The sequence below is a fragment of the Cheilinus undulatus genome, linkage group 22 (assembly GCF_018320785.1).
Source record: "Cheilinus undulatus linkage group 22, ASM1832078v1, whole genome shotgun sequence".
Taxonomy (NCBI): domain Eukaryota; kingdom Metazoa; phylum Chordata; class Actinopteri; order Labriformes; family Labridae; genus Cheilinus; species Cheilinus undulatus.
The window spans coordinates 30003131-30022890 of NC_054886.1; the positions used below are offsets into that span (position 1 = coordinate 30003131).

The window sequence follows — 19760 nt, forward strand, 5'->3', positions numbered from 1 at the left end:
CTGATCAAACTTACGCTTTAGCAGCATCCACGCTAAGCTCTTCCGCCAAAATTGCACCAGTCCCTTGTTGCTGCTTGTTTACGTCACGACTCCGCCACTCGTGAAAGTACTGCTGCTCATCACTGATTGGTCCTGTCACTTTCTAACCGGGCCCAAACGGTTCAGACGGGAGCTTTGCAAGATGGATTTGCCAGTGAGAAACACGGAAACAGGCATATCCATCTACTTTGCAAGGTTACAGAATTGTGAGATCAAAGTTAGAATTCTGACCATCCGAATTCAGACATTTTTTCATAGAATTCTCAGATTAAAATCAGAATTTTGAGATTAACAAATTCTGACCATCGGAATTTAGAATTTTTTGTTGAATTCTGAGATCATCATTGGAATTCTAACATCAAAGTCAGAAAAGACTAAAACTAAATATAAAACTGCTGCCAAATTAGCACTGATCTCAAAAAGGAGATATTCCATTGTGTGAAAATACCATTTATAGAGTGATTTAAAATGAAAAGAAGAACCATATTTTTTAATAACAACAGACATGAACAACCTTTATGGATAATTCCATGACATCACATCATTAACCTGCATAAAGAAATTTTTCGTGTCGTGGACTGTGCCAGTCGCTGGAACTGGGAGCTGGTTTTGAATTTCCTTGGATTTGCATGCTTTTGTTATTGATATTAGAAAGGTTTTTTAGTCTGTCACATACAACCCACTGAGCGTCAGATTGATGATGGAGAGGATTGTGCTGGGTCTCCTGATTGCCTCAGGTCAGTTATTTTAAAGTGTTGATTTTTTTCTGTGATGCTATTGGATGTGATGAGCTGAAGAAAAATTATGTCTGAAACTCAAGATTCGACATTTTCTTACAGGGTGGCAAAGCTCCTCATGTCTTCCTCGTCGGTATGTCTACGTTGCTGATCCTAAGACCTGGACTGAAGCCCAGACCTACTGCAGAGAGAAGTACACAGACCTGGCCACTGTTGAAAACTCTAATGCAGTAGACCACTTTATATCGGCAGTTTCACATCTTCATCAAGGAGCCTACGTCTGGATCGGCCTGTTCAGTAAGATCGAATGGAAGTGGTCTGATGGGTACAGTGGCAGTGGGGCTGATTTTAGGTTCTGGCAGTCTATCATTGACAACGAGCCTGACTTTTATGCAGGTAGTCAGTTCTGTGTTATGGTTGCAGCCACTGACAGATGGTGGGATGAGTCCTGCACTAAGAAGATCAACTTTATGTGTTACAAAGGTAAGAGAAAAACAAATTAAAAACTGATATCATCTCGAATATGGTTTGGCCATCTCTGGAAAAAAAAAAAAAAAAAATCTTTTCCTACTACAGGAACACAGCAAGATCCAGAATATGTGTATGTCAATGAAAAGTTGGACTGGTCCGATGCACGAACATACTGCAGGGAGAACTTCATAGACCTGGCTACCATTAGGAATGAAACCGAGAACCAGGAGATCCACAGCTTACGCCCAAGTGTTTCTAAAGCGTGGATTGGTTTGTACAGAGATCCTGACGTTCACTGGTCTGATGGGACTGCCTCCACGTTCACATACTGGGGTTCTAGCAACACCATAGGCACCATGAGGGTAGTTTGTGGTGTTGCAAATATGCAGAGCTCAGGAAAGTGGAGGCCACTGTCATGTGATGGGGAATACCCATTTGTGTGTGCCGAGCGAGGTAAGCTGTAGTCCAAGACTAAGTGATGAATTTACTGGTTCTAAACCAGTGTAGCCTTAGGATCCACCACAGATATATAGTAATGGTGCAATGCAATGGTTAATACACAAATATGTAGAAGCTCTTTAACCCAAATGATATTTTTAATGCAAAAGTATAATTATTATTGTTATCCATGAATTTTCACATTTACTGATTTACAAAAAAACTGAAAAAATAGTAAATCACATTAATATTTCTTGATTAATATGTCAAATTATAGTTATTTACTTGCATTCCTGAACAGAAAAATGAGTTTTAGTGGTTGAATGTTATGCTTGATTCATTTCTGACTTCTCAGAGAAGCCCAGTGAGCTGGCTCAAATTTGGGTATTAGAAGGTGAATTCAGTTTGAAATCCCTCATTCCTGTTCAAAATGGTAAAACGTGGAGAGCTCACTGAAAATGAAAGAGTCTGTATTAAAGCACTTCATGATGCTGGATGGTCTCTTAGACAAACATGACAGGTGGTCTGATTAATTTGTTAAGCACTGTATGTTATATGTAATAATGCTGCAGTTCGGAGATTACAAGAACCAAAATATACAACTAAATTCCCCCAAAAATTGGGATGCTATGTAAAATGTAAATAAAAAAAGAATGCAGTAATTATTAAGTCTCGAAAACCCAAATTTCAGATGTAAGAAAAGTATCAGCTCATTTTAAATTTTATAGCAGCAAAACATTTAAAAATAAATAGAGACAGTGCAACAAAAGGCTGGAAAGAAAATGGTGGAAGAGCATTTTGCTACCTAATTTGGTTACTGTCAACAGGTCAGTAACATGACTGGGTAGAAACTGAGCATTTACAAGAGCCAGAGTCTTTCAGAAGTAAAGATGGGCAGAGGTTCACCAATCTGCATAAAGCTATATCTTAGAATTGGCAACAATTTAAAAAAAAAGTCCCTTAATGCAAAATCGCAAAGATTTTGAATATCCCACCATCTACATCATACCTAACCTGATACGCCTATCTGGTAAACCTCTCATAGACGGCATTTGGGAAAGGGCAGAGCCTTTGAAAAGAAAACAACTCGCCACTCCTGAAAGTACTGCTGCTCATCACTGATTGGTCCTGTCACTTTCTAACCAGGCCCAAACGGTTCAGACGGGAGCTTTGCAAGATGAATACGCCAGTGAGAAACAGAAACGGGCGTATCCATCTGCTTTGCAAAGTTACATCATCCCAACATTAACCATCGGTTAAAAAAGTAATCCAATGCTGAAGTCTGTTGAAATCGGCAGGATAGACGCTAATTAGTGCACTTAACCAATTTCGAAAATTTCCCAATTTATGATCAATAAAGTACATCTGTCTATCTATCTATCTATCTATCTATCTATCTATCTATCTATCTAATTAACAGGTTATATGATGATGTGTTCAGGGTCAACTGGGAACTTTGACAAGGATAGGGTATCAATGTGGCAATATAGAAAAAAAAATAGTATTTGAAAAATGTTTTTCAGTGTTTTTATTCGTTGAAGATCTTTTTGAAGGAGGTTGCAACATTATTATTAATTTAAATGAATTTATTCAGCCTATTTATTTTAAAATACTTTTTTTTTTTAAAACCAAACCATGACTTCAAAACCAATGTATGTACTGAACGAAAAATTTCCCGTACCCTCTGTACTGGAAATCACTGCATGGGCTCAGGAACACTTCCATATAACTGTCAACACAGTTGGCCGTGCCATCCACAAAGCCAAGTTAAAACTGTATCATGCAAAGACGAAGCCATATTTGATCGTGATCAAGAAACGCCACTGTCGTGTCCGGGCAAAAGCTCATTTAAAATAGACTGAGGCAAAATGAAAAGCTGTTCGGACTATTAGTGCCTGTGGCTTGGGGAGCTTTCACATCTGAAAAGGAAATATCAATGCTGAAAAGTAGAGCAAGCTCCCAGTCAGATGACATCTCTGTCAGGGAAGGCCTTGACTATATCAGCAAGACAATGCTTAACCACATACCACATCCATCACAACAGCATGGCTTCACAGGACAAGAGTCTAGGTGCTGAACTGGCCTGCCTGCAGTCCAGACCTTTCACCAATAGAAACATTTTGCGCATCATTAAATAAAAAATCCCGAAAAGAAATCCCAGGTCTGTTAAGCAGCTTGAATTCTACATCTGACAAGAATGGGACAACATTCCTCTCCCAAAACTCTAACAGCTGGTCTCCTCATCTCCCAGACATTTACAGACTGTTGTTAAAGAAGGATGGATGCTACAATGGTGTGCCTGTCCCTATTTTTTTGAGATGTGTTGCCATCAAATTAAAAATAAACAATTTTTTCCATAAAAGGGTAAAATTTTCCGAATAAATGGGTAAAATTTCACACAACAACCCAACTTCAGACCATGTTCCCCTCCTTGTTTAACACAGCAAAACAGAAGAAAGTGATGAAGCTGAGGGTGAAGCCGGTGGACTTCTCTGTGGATTTGAACGACCCTTCTGTGAAGGCAGACCTCCTGACAAAGGCAAGGCTACAGAAACTGTCAGAAAATAAAAAGATTTTTTTTTTTATCTTTGTTTCTCTGACCATGTTTCAAACTAATGCTAGCGGCTAGCATACTAAGCAGATGTGAGCAAATGTTTCAGCTGGTTTCCATTTGTGTATCCCAGCTCTACGACAGGCTGACAGAGAGCGGATCTAGTGGAGTGACCCTGAAGTGGAGACTGCAGCCTGAGGGCAAAGTGTTCCACAGAGAGGTGGAAGGTTCTCCAATGGAAACACACCCCAAGGACCAAGCTCCGACAACATAACTCATCTGTCCTTTTATAATTATTAGTAATCCATCTTTTCATTCATTCATTAAAACATTTAATAAGGAGTGAGAGAAAAAGGGACATAGCATTGGCACTGTACAAACTTATTATCTAAAGACATTGTGTTTGTGGATTAATGTCCCTGGTATCACTCAGCCAACAGTTCCAGGCAGAAACCAGGCAAGATCGGCAGATTTAAGGTTTTGCTTTAAGGAAAACACAGTTCATAAAAATATAAATAGCAAATAAAGTGGGATTCAGGTCCCATTAAAGCCCGATCCTAGCAAACCAGTGTTCAGCACAAGACATAACTGTGTCTAATGTCGGAAAAAATCATCTCTTCATGGATAAAGTCTAAAACCAAGGATTATCATCTCTCTTCAAAAAGATGGTAAAAATCCTGGACACTTTCATTACTGCAGCATCATTGGTAAATATTAGGGCTGGGCAATTAATTGAAAATTAAATTAAATTAAATCGCAATATGGCTTGCTGCATTTTACAAATTGCAGAAGTTGCAGTATTTCTTTAACTTTAAATGTGTCAAAATGGCATTTTTTTTTTTCCCCAGTAGAAATGTTATGCATTTTATGCAAAAATTTAAGTGTCCACTTTGGGGGAGCTTTTCATGCCATTATATTGGCAGTGGAGGACAGAGGATAGGTTTAGAAATGGGATGAGAGTGGGGAGAAACATGCAGCAAAGGGCCACAGGCCCAATTCAAACCCAGGCCACCCACGTATGTGGGTCACGCCTTAGACCGCTAGGCCATCTGCAGGCCCGGTGTCCACTTTTTTTTTAGAATGGTTAACAAAAATCCTCCTTTTTGGTTTTACGTATGTTTTTCTCAAAACAAGATTGACATGATAGTGATAGTGATATCAAATTAGCAATATGAGCAAAAATTGTTGCCATAAGTTTTTTTTTTTTTAATTGTGTTTCTTTCTATCTAATATTGATAAAGCTTGGAGTTAGTTCATTCATTCATTCATTCATTCATTCATTCAACCTTTATTTAATCTCGGAAAATCATTGAGGTTGTTCCCTCATTTTCAATGATGTCGAGAGTACAACTAATAAAACACATCAAGAAAACTGATACAAAGAATACAAGAAAACAATTAAAAGCAAAAGTCACGAAAGTCATGCACTCAGCCACTTAGCTGATAGCCAGGTGATCCCAATTATCACCTCCCAGCTCCCACAGCCAATCACAGCTCTTTCTCTCAACACAGTGGTGTATTTAAATATGACGTACTTCTCACTAATCCCTGCTTGCATTGATGCTGCTGGCATAGCTTCACCTCCTCCACCCCAGCCTCCTCCTTTATAGCTTAAAGCTTGTTGCACCCTCATGTTCACATTCACGCTACTTTGGATTAACTGCTTATGAAAATATTTCATTGTTTTCTATGTATCCATCATCATGGGGGTTTCTAGCTAGCACCTCCTGTAAAGTCAAAGCATGCTGCTTGACTAACCCGGGGAGCATCTTTCAAGCAGAGCCTTCTCCAGCAAGTAAAACCATTTCGCAGTAAAATGCTTAAATGTATGATGAGTGTCTCTGACTGTTTGATTATAAAACAGAATGGTAAGGAACCTAAAAATAATCACATATTAAGTGGCATTATCAGGGGGAAAAAAGTCACAAATAGATTGTTTTTGCAAATTGTTCAGCCCTAGTAAGTATATGATTTTAAACTTTGGCAGTTATCAAACATATACTGATGTCTGTCTTATTTTCTAAGTGTTTAAATGGGCTTGGGCAATAACAAAACAAATGCCAGAGGGCATTAGAAGCACACATTAATAAACCGACCAACACATACCAGAGACAGACAACTTTTTCACGTTTAAAAAGAAACTCAAACATTGGTTTAATAAACAGCTCCTCTCCTAACACAGAGTTTTCTGTGTCCTCTAATTTTAAATCTGCTTGCTGCTTTTGTTTTGTAGTTACCTACCTTAAGACAACAAATCACATGTAGCTGTCATGCTAATTCTGGCATAGGTACCTTGACGTGTGTTGCAGATGTGTTGATTAATGTGCACTGTTCTTATCAATAAAGAAATGAATAAATAAATGCACAGTATGTATAATTCCAGCACAGTGGGCTCTCAACCAACACAATACAACAACATGACAAGCAGAGACCAGTGCTGTCTTCCTCGATTCAAGAAATGTTTGAATGAAAACAGAAAAATGTGAAATATGAGGAATTTAAAAAGGAAATATTTGAGTATTTGCCTGTATGTCAAAGAGGTGTGTAAATCCTGGTGGAGATACAGAATGAGCAGATTAATGACAGAGGAGATTTTCCACTTACGTCTTCTCGGGGCTGATGAACCATTCTCCGGCCCAGGTCCAGCCTGGTGAGGGTTTGAAGCTCTCTTTGGGCAGATTGAACCTCCCAGTGACGTCGCTGAACTTTGGATAGGTCAGACCTGTAGTCCCCCAACTGCCCACCAGGGCGAGCCGGGTCTGGTTCTCATACTGAAAAAAGAAAAACAAACATCATTTAAATAAACATTAATGCAAAATGAAGGAATCCAGTTTGGCAGCCACAGAAGGTCCTCATGTTTAGTTTTATTATGGTTAAATGTACATAGTGGTTTTACCTCCCATTCACAGACAACATGAGTTTGACTTTAGTCCATGTTGGGACTCTTAGGGCGCATTCACACCAGAGCTGTTTGTTCCGCTTTAAATGAACTCTGGTCCGTTTTCCCGGATAGTCCGGTTCATCTGGGGTGGTGTGAAAGCTCACACAAACTCTGGTGCGGACCAAACAAGCAGACTCTGGTCCGCATGAAAACAGGGGGGTCTCGGTCCTCCTCCAACCAAACCCTGGTGCAGTTCGTTGGAGGTGTGAAAGCAAATCGGCCCAACTTGTGAACCAAAGATAAGAAATGGCATAAAGCATAATGATTTAAGGATTTATATGTGATTTAATACATTCAAATACATGTCAGTACCTCGCTTTGGCGTCTGTGTAGCCATGGCAACACGTCATAGTCTGTGCTGATTTATTCGTCTTGTGTAAAGAACGACATGTTGGACAACTCACCGTCTCGCTGTCTGCTCCTTATGCCCCAATGCAAGAGCAGAAACCCCAAGACACATAAATTCTGTGTTTTTTTCATTGTTTATTTGTAAAAAAAAAGACCGGTGGAAGGAGCTGGATTTCCTCACTTCACCTTCTTCTATGCCGGCTTTTCTTCTTGGTCGCCATTTGTTTGTGACGACAGCGCCCCTATCGAGCAGATGTAGTAGGTGTTCAGACGGTTTGGTCCGTTTAATAAAGAGCAGTATGAATGCAAACCAAACCAAAGGAAAGTGCAACATTGCTGCAATTTTCGTTCCAAAATGGACCGAGTCCCCCCAGGCTATCAGGTGTGAAAACAACCGTAGTGAAGTCAGAACAAATATGATTGGTCCATTCTGTACAAGTTTGGTTGAATAACTAATGATTGATTCATCAAAATATTAAAAGTCAAAATGCATTTGAGCCCACAGAGGAAGTTTCTTAAAGATGTGGAGAAAGTTTTGTTCACATGCAAAGAAAGTTTCATACGCATGCAGAGAAATTTTGTAGGTTATTAGAGGAAGTTCCGTACGTGAGCAGAGAAAGTTTCCATACCCATTATATGCATGAAGAGAATTTGTGCAAAGTTTCATAGGGGCTTAGAGAGAGTTTCGTACGCACATAGAAAAGGTTTTTCAGGTGGGCAGAGAAAGTTTTGTGCAAATATGCATGTAGAGAATGTTTTCTTTGCACACAGGAAAAGTTTCAGAGGAACTTTTGCCCTGGCATTGAAAAATCTTTGCACACAAACAGAAAGTTTCAATGCCTATTCAGATCAACTTTCATATGCATGAACAGAACACGTGCAGTTTCATAGGTGTTTAGAGAAAGTTTCATGCACATGCAGATAAAGTTTCATTTGTGTGTAGAGAAAGTTTCGTACACACAGACAAAAATCAATTAACAAGAAAGCAGAAGCAACTTGAATGAGAGGAGAATAATTTAAGCAGAAGCATAAGAAATCTGAGTAAGCAACTAAAGATTTGAGAACAGGTGGCCATAATAAGTACAAACGCAAAAAATCTTTGAGCACAAAGGTAGGTTTTAATTCAATATTTGAGGAAAAATCTAAGCCAAAGATAAAGAAGTCATGCTGTCAAAATGTTCAAATGTGCTCTTGAGTTTGCAACGACAAATCTATTCTTAAATGTGTGTACTTGTATGTTTACTTGTTGTTTGTCTGTAACTTTGACTGTGCTGCTGCTATCTTGGCCAGGACACTCTTGAAAAAGAGATTTTTACTCTAAGTGAGGTTGTTCCCCTGGTTAAATAAAGGTTAAACAAAATAAAATAGATAAATAAGTGGTCTAGCTGTGGTGTGAACTGTGGTTTTAACTGGGCTTAAGGGCTTTACAGCTGTTTTAATGTTAACCAAAGAGTAGGCAGGGTTTGTCAGGAGTGTAGTAACACAATTTCATTAATGCATTAATGTGACATGAACAACGGATGGGTAGGTCTCAAACAGCAGCAGTCTGATCTTACCGACTCAGCAAACACTGACAGTTTTCCTTCAGCGTATTGGTTGAAATGTTTGACGTCAGCAGCCAATCCAAACCAGACTTTGACTCTCAGCTGACCAGGAAGTTTGGCCTCTCCACCGCTGCTCTGTGGATACTGACAAACAAACATAAAAAAAACAAACAAAAAAGTAGACCAAAGGAGAAAATAACATATCAGGAACAACAATGTTTGAGTATTTTATGGTTTGTTGCCATCTAGGGTTGGGAAAAAGTTGACTCTAAGTCAGGGCTAAAGGGAAGGGTAACCTTTCAGATATCAGCAGATATAGGCTAAGTCCCTGGATAATCTATTGTAAGTCGTATAAAGTCCACAAAAGTGTCCTGTTTGTGATTACCTTAAGGAAGACGGTCTGCAGCTGTCCACAGTGTTTCCCGCAGTTATTCTGAGAGAAAATCACAGTGTGTGCTGGGATGCGGTGATACGCCACTCTGCGGTCGCCCTGCAGCATCCATATCACGATGTCTGGAAGACTGTTCTGGGGCTGGGATGAGAGACAAAATAGAGGGAGCGTGTCGAGTGACACAACTAGAACTTTCAAAGGCTAGAACATCTAAATAACTCACCTCCTCTGCCATGCTCCTCAGCCTGCTGGCCCAGTCCTCGGCCTGCTCCAGCACCGTTGAGAGGTCGGTTTCAGGTCCGTGCTTTAGAGCCAGCGCTCCTGCAACTATCTGCTGCAGGTGGAGGGTTCGAATGTGCCTCAAAGAGTGATCCAGAGAGGTCGCACATTGCCAGTGGTCGAGAGAGGGGAGCTCTTCACTGCAAAAAAAGGCACACAGGAAGTAGTGATAGTGGTAGTTGACTATGATGTGTTTTTATATTTGGGTGGAAAGCTAGCATTAGCATTGAGTAAGTTCACTATCCCCTGACTTTTCAGTGATCTTTACTCTGAGTTGCTTGGAGTGTTCTTTTGTCTTCATGGTGGAATGGTAGCTAGGAAAACTGATTAACTAATGACTGAACCTTCCAGACACAGGTATCTTATTCTACATTAACTGCACTCAGGTGATCCCCTGTTCACTAATTGTTAGACTGTATGCATCCAAACTATATTGCTAGCCTTGCTGGTCCAGTTAACAGTGTTTACCTGCAGTCTGCGATGATCTGATCCAACAGCTCCACCACCCTGAGCTCCACTTCCTCCATGTCACTGCCCGCCTTCACTTCCAGACTCACCCGCTGAAGGTTCGCCTCCTAATCAAACAATTAAATATATGCACAATAATGTTGAAATGTAAAAGAAGTTAAAAGAAGCAAGAATTATCCTGATTTGGCTCAAAGATAGAGAGCAGAAACTCAAACACAAACACAACACCCACCAGTCTGTCTATGACCGTGAGCAGCATGTTTAGAGCTTCAATCCTGGGTTGGATATCCTCCCACTCTGAGGACAGAACCACCACTGGCTTAACATTCCCCCAGGGGAGGTAGTAGTAGTGGCATCCTGGAATCAACACAGAACACAGTATGTCAGAAAACAGAGTTGATAATTAAAATATACAGTGAGATAATAAATTACAGCTTTCTTAAATTTAGACCCTCACTCTGGGAATGCCATATTAATAATAATAATAATAATAATAATAATAATAATAACTTTATTTATATAGCACTTTAAAAAACAAGGTTTTACAAAGTGCTTTGACACGCAGAAAAACAAAGCAGCAAGGCAAGGACAACCAAACAACAAGAGAACACTCAAGGGGAGAGAACCTAGACAAGATTAAAACACAAACTATACGTTCAGCCCAAACAACAATATTATTGAGACATTATTAGAAATAAAAATCCATGGAAGTCATAAGAGCTTTGATATGTTTCACATGACATCACCTGAGCTGAGACAACCTGAGACGTCATTAAAACAAAGACATCATAAGAACCCACGAGTACCCGGCCAACACAGGAACCCAACCACAGAACCTGAGACCAGCGGGACTGAAGCTTTAAAAGGCGAGTAAAAGAGAAGCAATAAGAACTAAAACATTAAGAGATGTAAAATTGTAAAGGAAGAACAAAAGCAAGTCTATAAAAATGAGTTTTAAGAAGTGATTTTAAAGCGGTGACTGTTTCTGCAAGCCTTATTTCCACGGGGAGGTCATTCCAAAGTCGAGGGGCCCTGATGGAAAAGGCCCTGTCACCTTTAGTTACAAGTCTCAACCTTGGAACAGCCAGGAGGCCCCCACCTGAGGATCTCAGGGCCGGCTCATAAGGGGTTAAAAGTTCTGTAATATATGCTGGAACCAGACCCTTTTGTGCTGAAAATGAGGGCGTGGATGACTTTTTCCACATCTGACTGGGAGAGGATGGGTTTTAGTTTGGAGATACTGCGTAAGTGAAAGAAGCATGACTGTGTGATTTTATTGATATGAGCTGCAAAGGTGAGGCTAGAATCAAACTGAACTCCGAGGTTTCTGGCTGTTGATTTGATATTTGATGAGAATGAACCAAGGCTATTATTGATTATGTTTGAGGAATTTTGTAGGTTGAAGGGAATTATTTCAGATTTGCAGTTGTTTAGTTGTAGAACGTTCTGGACCATCCAACAGTTAATACAATAATATATTTAACCAGTAGAAATCTCTAAATCTCACATTTTTGTATCCTAGAAATACTGTTTTGAACATGTGCAATTGACAACAATATTTCATGTAATTAAGGTTTTGCAATATTCATCCAAATGTCTAAAAACCCAACACAAAACGCTACCTACCGTCAAACACGGCCCTGCTGAACTGGGTGGTGGAGGCCAGAGGGAGGCAGGTGTAGTCAAACTTGTTGCCGTAGTTACCAATGCTGACTTCAAACTGGATTGCATCGTCGACGTCTTGGAGGAGCGTGGCTGAATAAAAAGCCACAAAGAGCGAGAACTTCCTCTTCCTCAGAAACTTCTGTAAGAAGAAAGAAGGGAAGGATGGATTGAGGGATGGGTGACATCGCCCTCTCTCTCGTTTAGATCTATTTCTGGGCGGATAGTCAATAAACTAGATGAGACTGTGGTAGACAGTAACACCAAACCAGCTTCTCCTAACCCTGACATCAAATATTACATGAACTTTATTACAATGTGACTATTCCAGCAAACATTACAGCACCAGAACACTGACTGAAAGCTGACAGTGATCATCATAACGTTGCTTTACACATATTTATACACTAGTTCTAATCTGTGCTGATTGACATAAGGGCCACTGAGTTTTCTGTGAGCATTTCTTGTAAATGTACTCTGGTTTCCTATTGGTCACTGGTGACCCAGTATCTCTGTATTTCATTCAAGCATTCATAGAACGTTTTCTTTCCTTACCTCCACCACTAGCAGGTCATCTGATGCTATGTCTTCTGTTCTCTGCTCGGGTTTGTCAGCCAGCTTTGTTGTTAGCTCCATTAAGACTCTACCTCGGTAAGCCACACCTTCCCCCTGACACAGGAAACAATGAAAAACATTCAGTCAACTATAAATCCATTATTATCACACATGTATTAAGACATTTATGCCATGCAGTTCCCCAAAATTAAAACATATATAATCATTTTATTGGACTTTTTAAAGGCACCAAACATGAATGTGGTGATGTTTCAGAAGGTTAACGAAGGTGTGACTCAGAGAGTCGTAGGTAGAGGTAGGTTAGGGAAAGGCATATGTAGATCAAGGGCAGACCTCACAAAAGTTTTGAGGACCTTTGAAAGAATTTTTTTAAGAAAGTGGAGAAACAAATTAGTTAAAGCCTCTTCTTTGTCTTATGTGACTGAAAATGATCACTAATAGGGGACAATTGGTTAGTCTTAGCAAGATAACTTTAATCTAAGAAGGTATGTTTTATTTTAAAGTGAAATTTCTTGTTACTTTTCCCAGGTTTAGTGACTCGTGTGGATCGCTGAAGGCGGTGAACTCTCTTGGGCTGCCGTAGAGGTTGACGAAACACGGACCAAACGTCGGCAGGAACCCGAGACTGTCATCAACTGGAATGACACGAAATGAACAGATCTGAGGTGATAAGATCAACGATGAACAAAAAATGATCAAGAAAATGATTTGCATGATTGGTTAGATACTGAAATCATATGGATTAGACTTATTTGATTCAGAGTTTTGTCAGGATTTGACAAAGATTGAAACAGTTAGGAGTTGAAAGAGAAAAATATCCGTCAGAAAATGATTACGTGAAAAAGAAAAAGAGGATGATGGACGTACTGCCAGAGTGGACGGTCCGTGGAACCATGTCATCTGAATGCGTAGAAAGGAAGGATGGTTAAGAGTCACAGATAGAGGAAACAATGTCTGTGAAGGCCACTCAAACCCAAACAGATGCTCTAGAGCAGCGTTACTCAACCATGCTCAACCACAGAGCCAAATTGTTGAAAAGTACCTTTGCAAGAGCCACAGTCTAAGTGGTGAAAAGTGGCAAAAACCACAAAAGGAATATTTAATGGTAAAATATAGGTTAAGTGGGCAAAAGTGGCAAAAAAATGGTTAAAAAAAGGGCAAAAAAGGGATGAAAGTGGAAAAAAATGGGGAAAAATTTGCAGAAGAAGTTGCAAAATGGCCAGAAAAAAAAGGGAAAAAAGGGGTATTTACTGGCAAAAGGTAGCTTAAATGGGTGAAATGTAGCAAAAATGGTGAAAATGGCAAAACAGTTTCCCCTTTTTAAGGTTTTCTGGGGTAATAATATTTGAAATTAAGACATGAAAGAGCCACAAATACAAAAGAGCCTCATGTTGAGTATCACTGCACTAGACAAACTCCCTGGAAGACTGAATCCAAATGTCCAGATCTTATCCCTTTAAAGTCTGGAAATGTTTAAGTTTGCACCACATTTGGATTCAGCCACTATGTTTTAACGCACACTAGGCAAAGACCAAAAACCTAAGAAAAGCTCATCTGAGTGGTTTGGAAAACAAACAAAACACCAAATGACGAAGAAAGAGATGCTGTTAAATTTTTCCACTTGAGGTTTGAGGTTCTAGTGGCTCTACCAAAACTACACACTTCCAATCATAAAATGCACTTATTTAAATGACCAATGACAAAGACAGAGATTTAAGCAAACACGTACCTCACAGCCATCTTGATCTCTTGCAAACATAAGATGACTGTGAGGCACCCTGAGGACAGATAACCAAAGCTAGGCGTAGGTTCAGAGGAAAGCCTTTCAAGAGGTGGTTAGTCAGTCCTCATGCAAGTCACTGCAAGAAAACATGCTTTGTTATAGTCCAATTTGGAGTAGATGCCAAGCACACCGCTCCAGTTGTGCATGTATTAAAGTGGCAGAAAAACACTGAAGTGCAACACAGAAAGCATTTAAATACAGTGTTTAAGTACATTTACAGATTCCTGTTCATTGCTTCTAGCTAGACAATATGTTGGTCCTTAGAACACCAAATAAAAACCACGTACCAAATCTCAGTACTTTATGTCTGACATGACTGCAAAGGGCATAACGTTAACTTTCAAAATGCCTGAAAATCTTAAATTTAGTACCCCAATTTAAAAAAAAGTAGGGGTGCTGTGTCAACTGTCAATAAAAAGAGAATGCAATGACTTGCAAATCTCATAACCCACAATTTTGCCCACAATATGACCACTGAACAGTTTCCAGGAGCTTTGGCCCGGAGAAGATGGTGGCGTTTCTGGGTCATGTTCACTTATGGCTTCTTATGCATTGATGGATGGCACTGTAACTGTGTTGTTGGATGATGATTTCTGGAAGTGTTCCTGAGCTGACGCAGTAAATTGCAGAACAGAATCATGCCTGTTTTTAATGCAGTGCTACCTGAGGGCCCGATGATCATGAGCATCCGATACTGGCCTTTGCCCTTGTCCCTTGTGCACAGAGACTTCTCCAGATTCACTGAGTCTTTACTGTCTTCACTGTAAGACAACTTGTTATCTGCTGCCAAATAATTGAAATAGCTACAGATGGTGTCCAAATGATCAATAACCTACTGACTTCAAACTACTGCTTGGTGGGTTTTTTTGTGCCGCCAACTTGCTCTGGGATTTGATGGCCATGTTGTAGGGTGGGTAAAGAATATCTCCATGTTGGCATGGTCGATGATTCTAATCAGCATGGTTGGGGTGGCTTTGAGACTCTGGACTCCAGTGGTCAGCTCTCTGGAGGTGTTTTGGGACTAACTTAACCAAATGCTAGGGGAGGAGTTATCCCATTTGACAACCCTTATGAAGTACTGTCATTTTGCTGCCCATCGGCCTGCACAGCTGGCTTGTGGGGGTCAATAGTAAGGGCTTCACTGAGTAACTGTCTTTTTGATAGGGGAAAAGTGTCTTGTGTTCATTTCAAAAACTTTAATTCTGAAATGATTCCAATAACAGATTTTTATAAAATGGCATGTTCTGCAAACCAGTCCAGGCACCATTAAGCCAAACATCTGCAGAGAGATGCTAGCTAGTGCTTGCTAAATAGGGAACCGACTACTGACCAACAGTAATTTGGAGGTACACTCTCCCCAACCCTGAGTGTAAACCTCACAAATTTGCTCATAATTCATCAAAATTGTGTTAAGACAGTCTGAAGTGCCCTTATCCTTGGACCTTAAAAAGCCAAGACGAGTTAAGAAGACAAAGACACCGTTAGCCCATTCCAGCATTAATCTGTCCAAACCAAAATGGAAGATTCCAGAGCATTTTAGACAATTATAAGCCTGTTACTTACCATCTATCTCTCCACCGGGGGCCGAGATCTTGGACATGCAGAGATGGGTGGTTCCAATAACGTCATTGTGACTGGCTCTGTCCCTGTAATAAAGATAAGGAAGAAAGAATAAAAAATTTCTGACACATGTTTTGTAATCATTGTATATAAATTCAGAGGCATCAGTATTGACCGAAGGCTTTCAAATTTGGAGCTGAGATGTTAAGAAAAGAGACCGTTAAAGCATCTGATTTGGTGCCCTTGAAAGGACACTTTACCAAGGTTTTTCCACTAAAAGAGTACTCAGGCTGGCACTTCGTAATGGATTGGCCACTGGAAGGAAACTCTAGAGTGCACTTTACCACGTTTTTTCCCATGCATGGGAATCATAGAGGCCACTTTATCACTTGCTGTCCACTGAAAGGTGCCTTAGAGGGCAATATATCACACTTTTGTCCACTTAGGGGGCAACCAACAGGGCATTTAATCACATTTATCTGCCAAAAGGGCATCCTAGAGGGCACTTCTACTGCATTTTTTAACAATAGGGCACCAAAGGTGGCAAAAATTCAATTTGAAAATATAAATGTATCATTTGAGATTCACCAGTCCAGAATTCTGATCCTCATCTTCTCACACATCGAAGGGAACTAGAAAGAAAAACACAAGCTCAGCTTAGCTTAAGCGTCTTGGTTGCATCATGAAGAAGAACACTAATGTTTTGGGTTTCTTACCCTAATAGGCATGGTGAGACTCTGGTTCCACTGGGGATTGGCATTCTTCTCCAGAATCTTAGTGCAGATCTAAACCACAAAGAAGGAAAATGCACTATAAATGGCTTGAAAACTGGTTGAAAATTATGATGGGGAATAGATAAAAGTTGGAATTGGATGTTATTGATGGTCGTTGCTTTCATACAGTTTTTCCAGCAAAGTGGATTTCCACCAGAGGATCAACCAGGTTTTTCCTGTTGCTGTCAAACCCAAGAATCTGCCTCATCCCATCCATAAAGGCGTCATCCACTGCAAGAAGACATCTGAAAGTTCATAAAAAACCCTCATTTATAACTTAGATGAATGAATGAGTTCTGAAGGTTTACTTTGTGGCAGGTCTTCAGCTCGGAAGATCCTCAAAGTGAAAGTGGCTCCTCTCAGAGACAGACCGGCCGGTCTGAGCAGGTTTCCCTCGATATCTTCTTTATCCTCCACACAGTCTCGTTTATCAGCCTGGAAGATAAAGAAATATAAAGACCAGTATTGATAAGATAACAGCAAAAGCATCTGCACTGCATCTTGGCTGTGGACCAAGCACGGTAGATACAACATGACCTGAGTCCTTGCCTTAGGTACTTTCCCTAGGGCCTAAAAAGCTTTGGGGGAACCGCTTATCACGGAAACTGGAGTCTACCCTAAGGAAATACATGTATGGGAAATCAAAAGTAAGAGCCTGCCATCGTCAAATCTTTTGAGTCTTGGACATAAGCGTTTGCCCCAAAGCTAAGTAAAGGTATGGAATTGTTGGTTTTTGGGGTATTCTATTTAAAACCATCCATCAGACTCACCGGTGGCTCGTCTCCAGCGGCCAGAACCAACAAGCTGACCTTCAGGTAGCCTTTGACGCCAGCCGATAGGTCATCAGGGTCACACAGCAGCAGCCATTTCCTCAAGAAGCAGTGTCCTAAAGAGAGAGTGGTGGAGTTATAGTTTCTAAAACTTGAACAGTTGTTGCACCAAAAATGAATTTGTAGATAGGTCAGCATATGTTTACTCACTGTGCTCATTGTAGACAGTGCCAACATCTAACTGCAAGAAAAAAAACTTTGATTTTAGATTGATTTCCTCAACCACAGAGTACATTTGTAAAGCTTTCAATATATAAGCCTTGAACATTTACCTTGAATTCCCCAATCACAGCATCAGTTCGAAGTGAGCGAGAGTCACATACCTGGTAGACAGACGCAGGAAGGTTTCAAGATTTGTGGTGGTCCAAATACAGTATTGTAGACATATCCATCCATAACTGACTGGAATTAAACTGGGACAAAAAGTACTCACAGTGATGAAGATGGGTTCGTCAAAGAGGTCTGACGGAGTCTCAAAGAAGTTCATGAAGAACGTCTGCAGAGAGGAGAGCACTCCTTATTTAGTCTGATGTTTGAATTAGCAGCACAAGGTATCGCTAACTTCAGGTATTCCTGGTTACCTCGTCAAAGATGGGGTTGTTGCCTTTTCTGATGCGGGTCCTCTTGGTCTGTCCGGCTACCGTTACCTTCACAACAGGTTTGATGTTGATGCCAGGCAACTGTCGTCCTTCGATGATCCGTACACGAACCTGGAAATACAGAAAGGAAACAAATGCTCAGAAGGTTTTTTTTTTGTCTGTTTTTTTTTTGTTTTTCAAATTAATCAGATATCTGAAAGAAACTTCCTCAACCAGTCAATGTTTGTCTCTTTGTCTCAATAGCTCTTTGTCATTTAAAAAAAGTTGGTTTGTTTTATGGATTGTGGTTCTACCATAAAGGTCTGTCTTGCTTCTTTGTCATGTATTAAATCAGAATCTCCACTGTGTGGTGCTGTAAGCATGACTAAAAAGCAACCGCCTGACGGAGCAACAGCTTACTCGCCAACTGCAGCCTCACTTTTTGGCCCAAGCATGCCTAAAGGTTCTGCACAGTACTAATTTATTGAAAAATGTTTATTCATCACCAAGAAAGCCTCCGTGTTTGGCATTTTTTTGCCATACAACTACTTGCTATGTGTTCTTGCATCTCAGTATATCACTGTCTCTTGGTAAGCTGTTTGGGTCTGCAGGCTTTCAAACTAAACTCAATTCTTTCGGTACCTTTTGGCACCTGTTGCCTGTTAACACACATGTATTATAGTACTGTTAAGCCTCCACTTGTGCATTTATTTCATGGTGGTAGAGAAGCCATCACTGATGTGAGAAGCCAAAACTCCATGGGAACTGACAACATGACTGTTCAAACCTGTAAGTCCTGTGGTTTGTTAGGCAGTGGTTTGGGCTGACTGCTGCCTCCTCTCCTCCTCTTCCTCAGACCTCCATGAGTGTTGTAGGACGGTGGCGAACGTTTGGGTACCTGGGCAGCAGGGGATTCATGATCTGAGGGCCCCTGTGGACCAACAATCACCATGGAGCGTCCGTCATCCTGACCCTGGTCCTCAGGCGGCTCCACCATGATCATACTCTCTGTATCCTCTTCGCCGAGAGTGTCCAGGGAAATCACTGCAGACAGACAAGTCCAGAACTAAATATAGTGTTTGGCTTTGTTGATTGAGGGTTTTCACAATGATATAAGACGCAGGAGTGATTGTGGTACTTGTGACGGTGTCTAGCTCCACACCAGGGTTGGTATGTGGCAGAGTCTCGGGCTGGTGAGGAGGCTGGTAGATCGGAGCTGATCCTGGAGGAGGGATGTAGGAAACCTGCAGGGTCAGCGTGGCCTGGGTGAAGGGGAAAAGAGAAAGTAGGACATATTATTTGATGTTGACTTCATCTTACAGATTCAGTAACTTCATACACACATGAAAGACATGATGTTGTTGGACTTATATATTTAAGGCCCAGTCGAAGGGAAGTGGGGGAACAGTGTCTTCAGATTATGTGGGTTTATTAAAGATATGAGACTTATTTTGCTTTGTAGAGGACTATAAAAACACCAGAGACATATTTATCTGCCGTAACATAAACACAGGCCTTTTAATAACCATGAGTTAGTGTGAATGAGAGAGAAAAAGAGACATCAATCAGATCTGCTGTGACACAGAGAGGAAGACTTTGTTTTGGGTTCAGGAAACGGGGATGTGAGACAGAACATTGTTCCATCTGACGCTAAAAACAGAAGACTTTAAGGTGTGGTTCACAAAGGTACATGAATGGCTTGGACTTTTATTTATGTGAGAATCATTTTGGGTTTTCCTCTAGTTCTTACATCTTTAAATAACTTAATGTGAATCAAACTGTACTTATTTA

The 19760-nt window shown here is 40.5% G+C and overlaps 1 protein-coding gene across 1 annotated transcript in view; it reads right to left on the reverse strand.

Annotated features, from left to right (window-relative positions):
* Positions 1 to 19760, reverse strand: part of dysf (dysferlin, limb girdle muscular dystrophy 2B (autosomal recessive)) — a 135395-nt gene that overhangs the window by 93979 nt on the left and 21656 nt on the right. Inside the window, exons 5-26 of the mRNA XM_041779036.1 lie at positions 19108 to 19231; positions 18757 to 19013; positions 17973 to 18101; positions 17825 to 17887; positions 17664 to 17714; positions 17542 to 17572; positions 17332 to 17447; positions 16870 to 16996; positions 16689 to 16792; positions 16505 to 16573; positions 16377 to 16420; positions 15792 to 15874; positions 13313 to 13345; positions 12965 to 13080; positions 12425 to 12538; positions 11834 to 12011; positions 10440 to 10564; positions 10208 to 10314; positions 9684 to 9879; positions 9455 to 9601; positions 9082 to 9213; positions 6841 to 7007 (exon numbers count right to left, since the gene is read on the reverse strand). Of these exons, the coding sequence (XP_041634970.1) occupies positions 6841 to 7007; positions 9082 to 9213; positions 9455 to 9601; positions 9684 to 9879; positions 10208 to 10314; positions 10440 to 10564; positions 11834 to 12011; positions 12425 to 12538; positions 12965 to 13080; positions 13313 to 13345; positions 15792 to 15874; positions 16377 to 16420; positions 16505 to 16573; positions 16689 to 16792; positions 16870 to 16996; positions 17332 to 17447; positions 17542 to 17572; positions 17664 to 17714; positions 17825 to 17887; positions 17973 to 18101; positions 18757 to 19013; positions 19108 to 19231 (2513 nt within the window). The remainder of the gene's footprint in view (positions 1 to 6840; positions 7008 to 9081; positions 9214 to 9454; positions 9602 to 9683; positions 9880 to 10207; positions 10315 to 10439; positions 10565 to 11833; positions 12012 to 12424; positions 12539 to 12964; positions 13081 to 13312; positions 13346 to 15791; positions 15875 to 16376; positions 16421 to 16504; positions 16574 to 16688; positions 16793 to 16869; positions 16997 to 17331; positions 17448 to 17541; positions 17573 to 17663; positions 17715 to 17824; positions 17888 to 17972; positions 18102 to 18756; positions 19014 to 19107; positions 19232 to 19760) is intronic.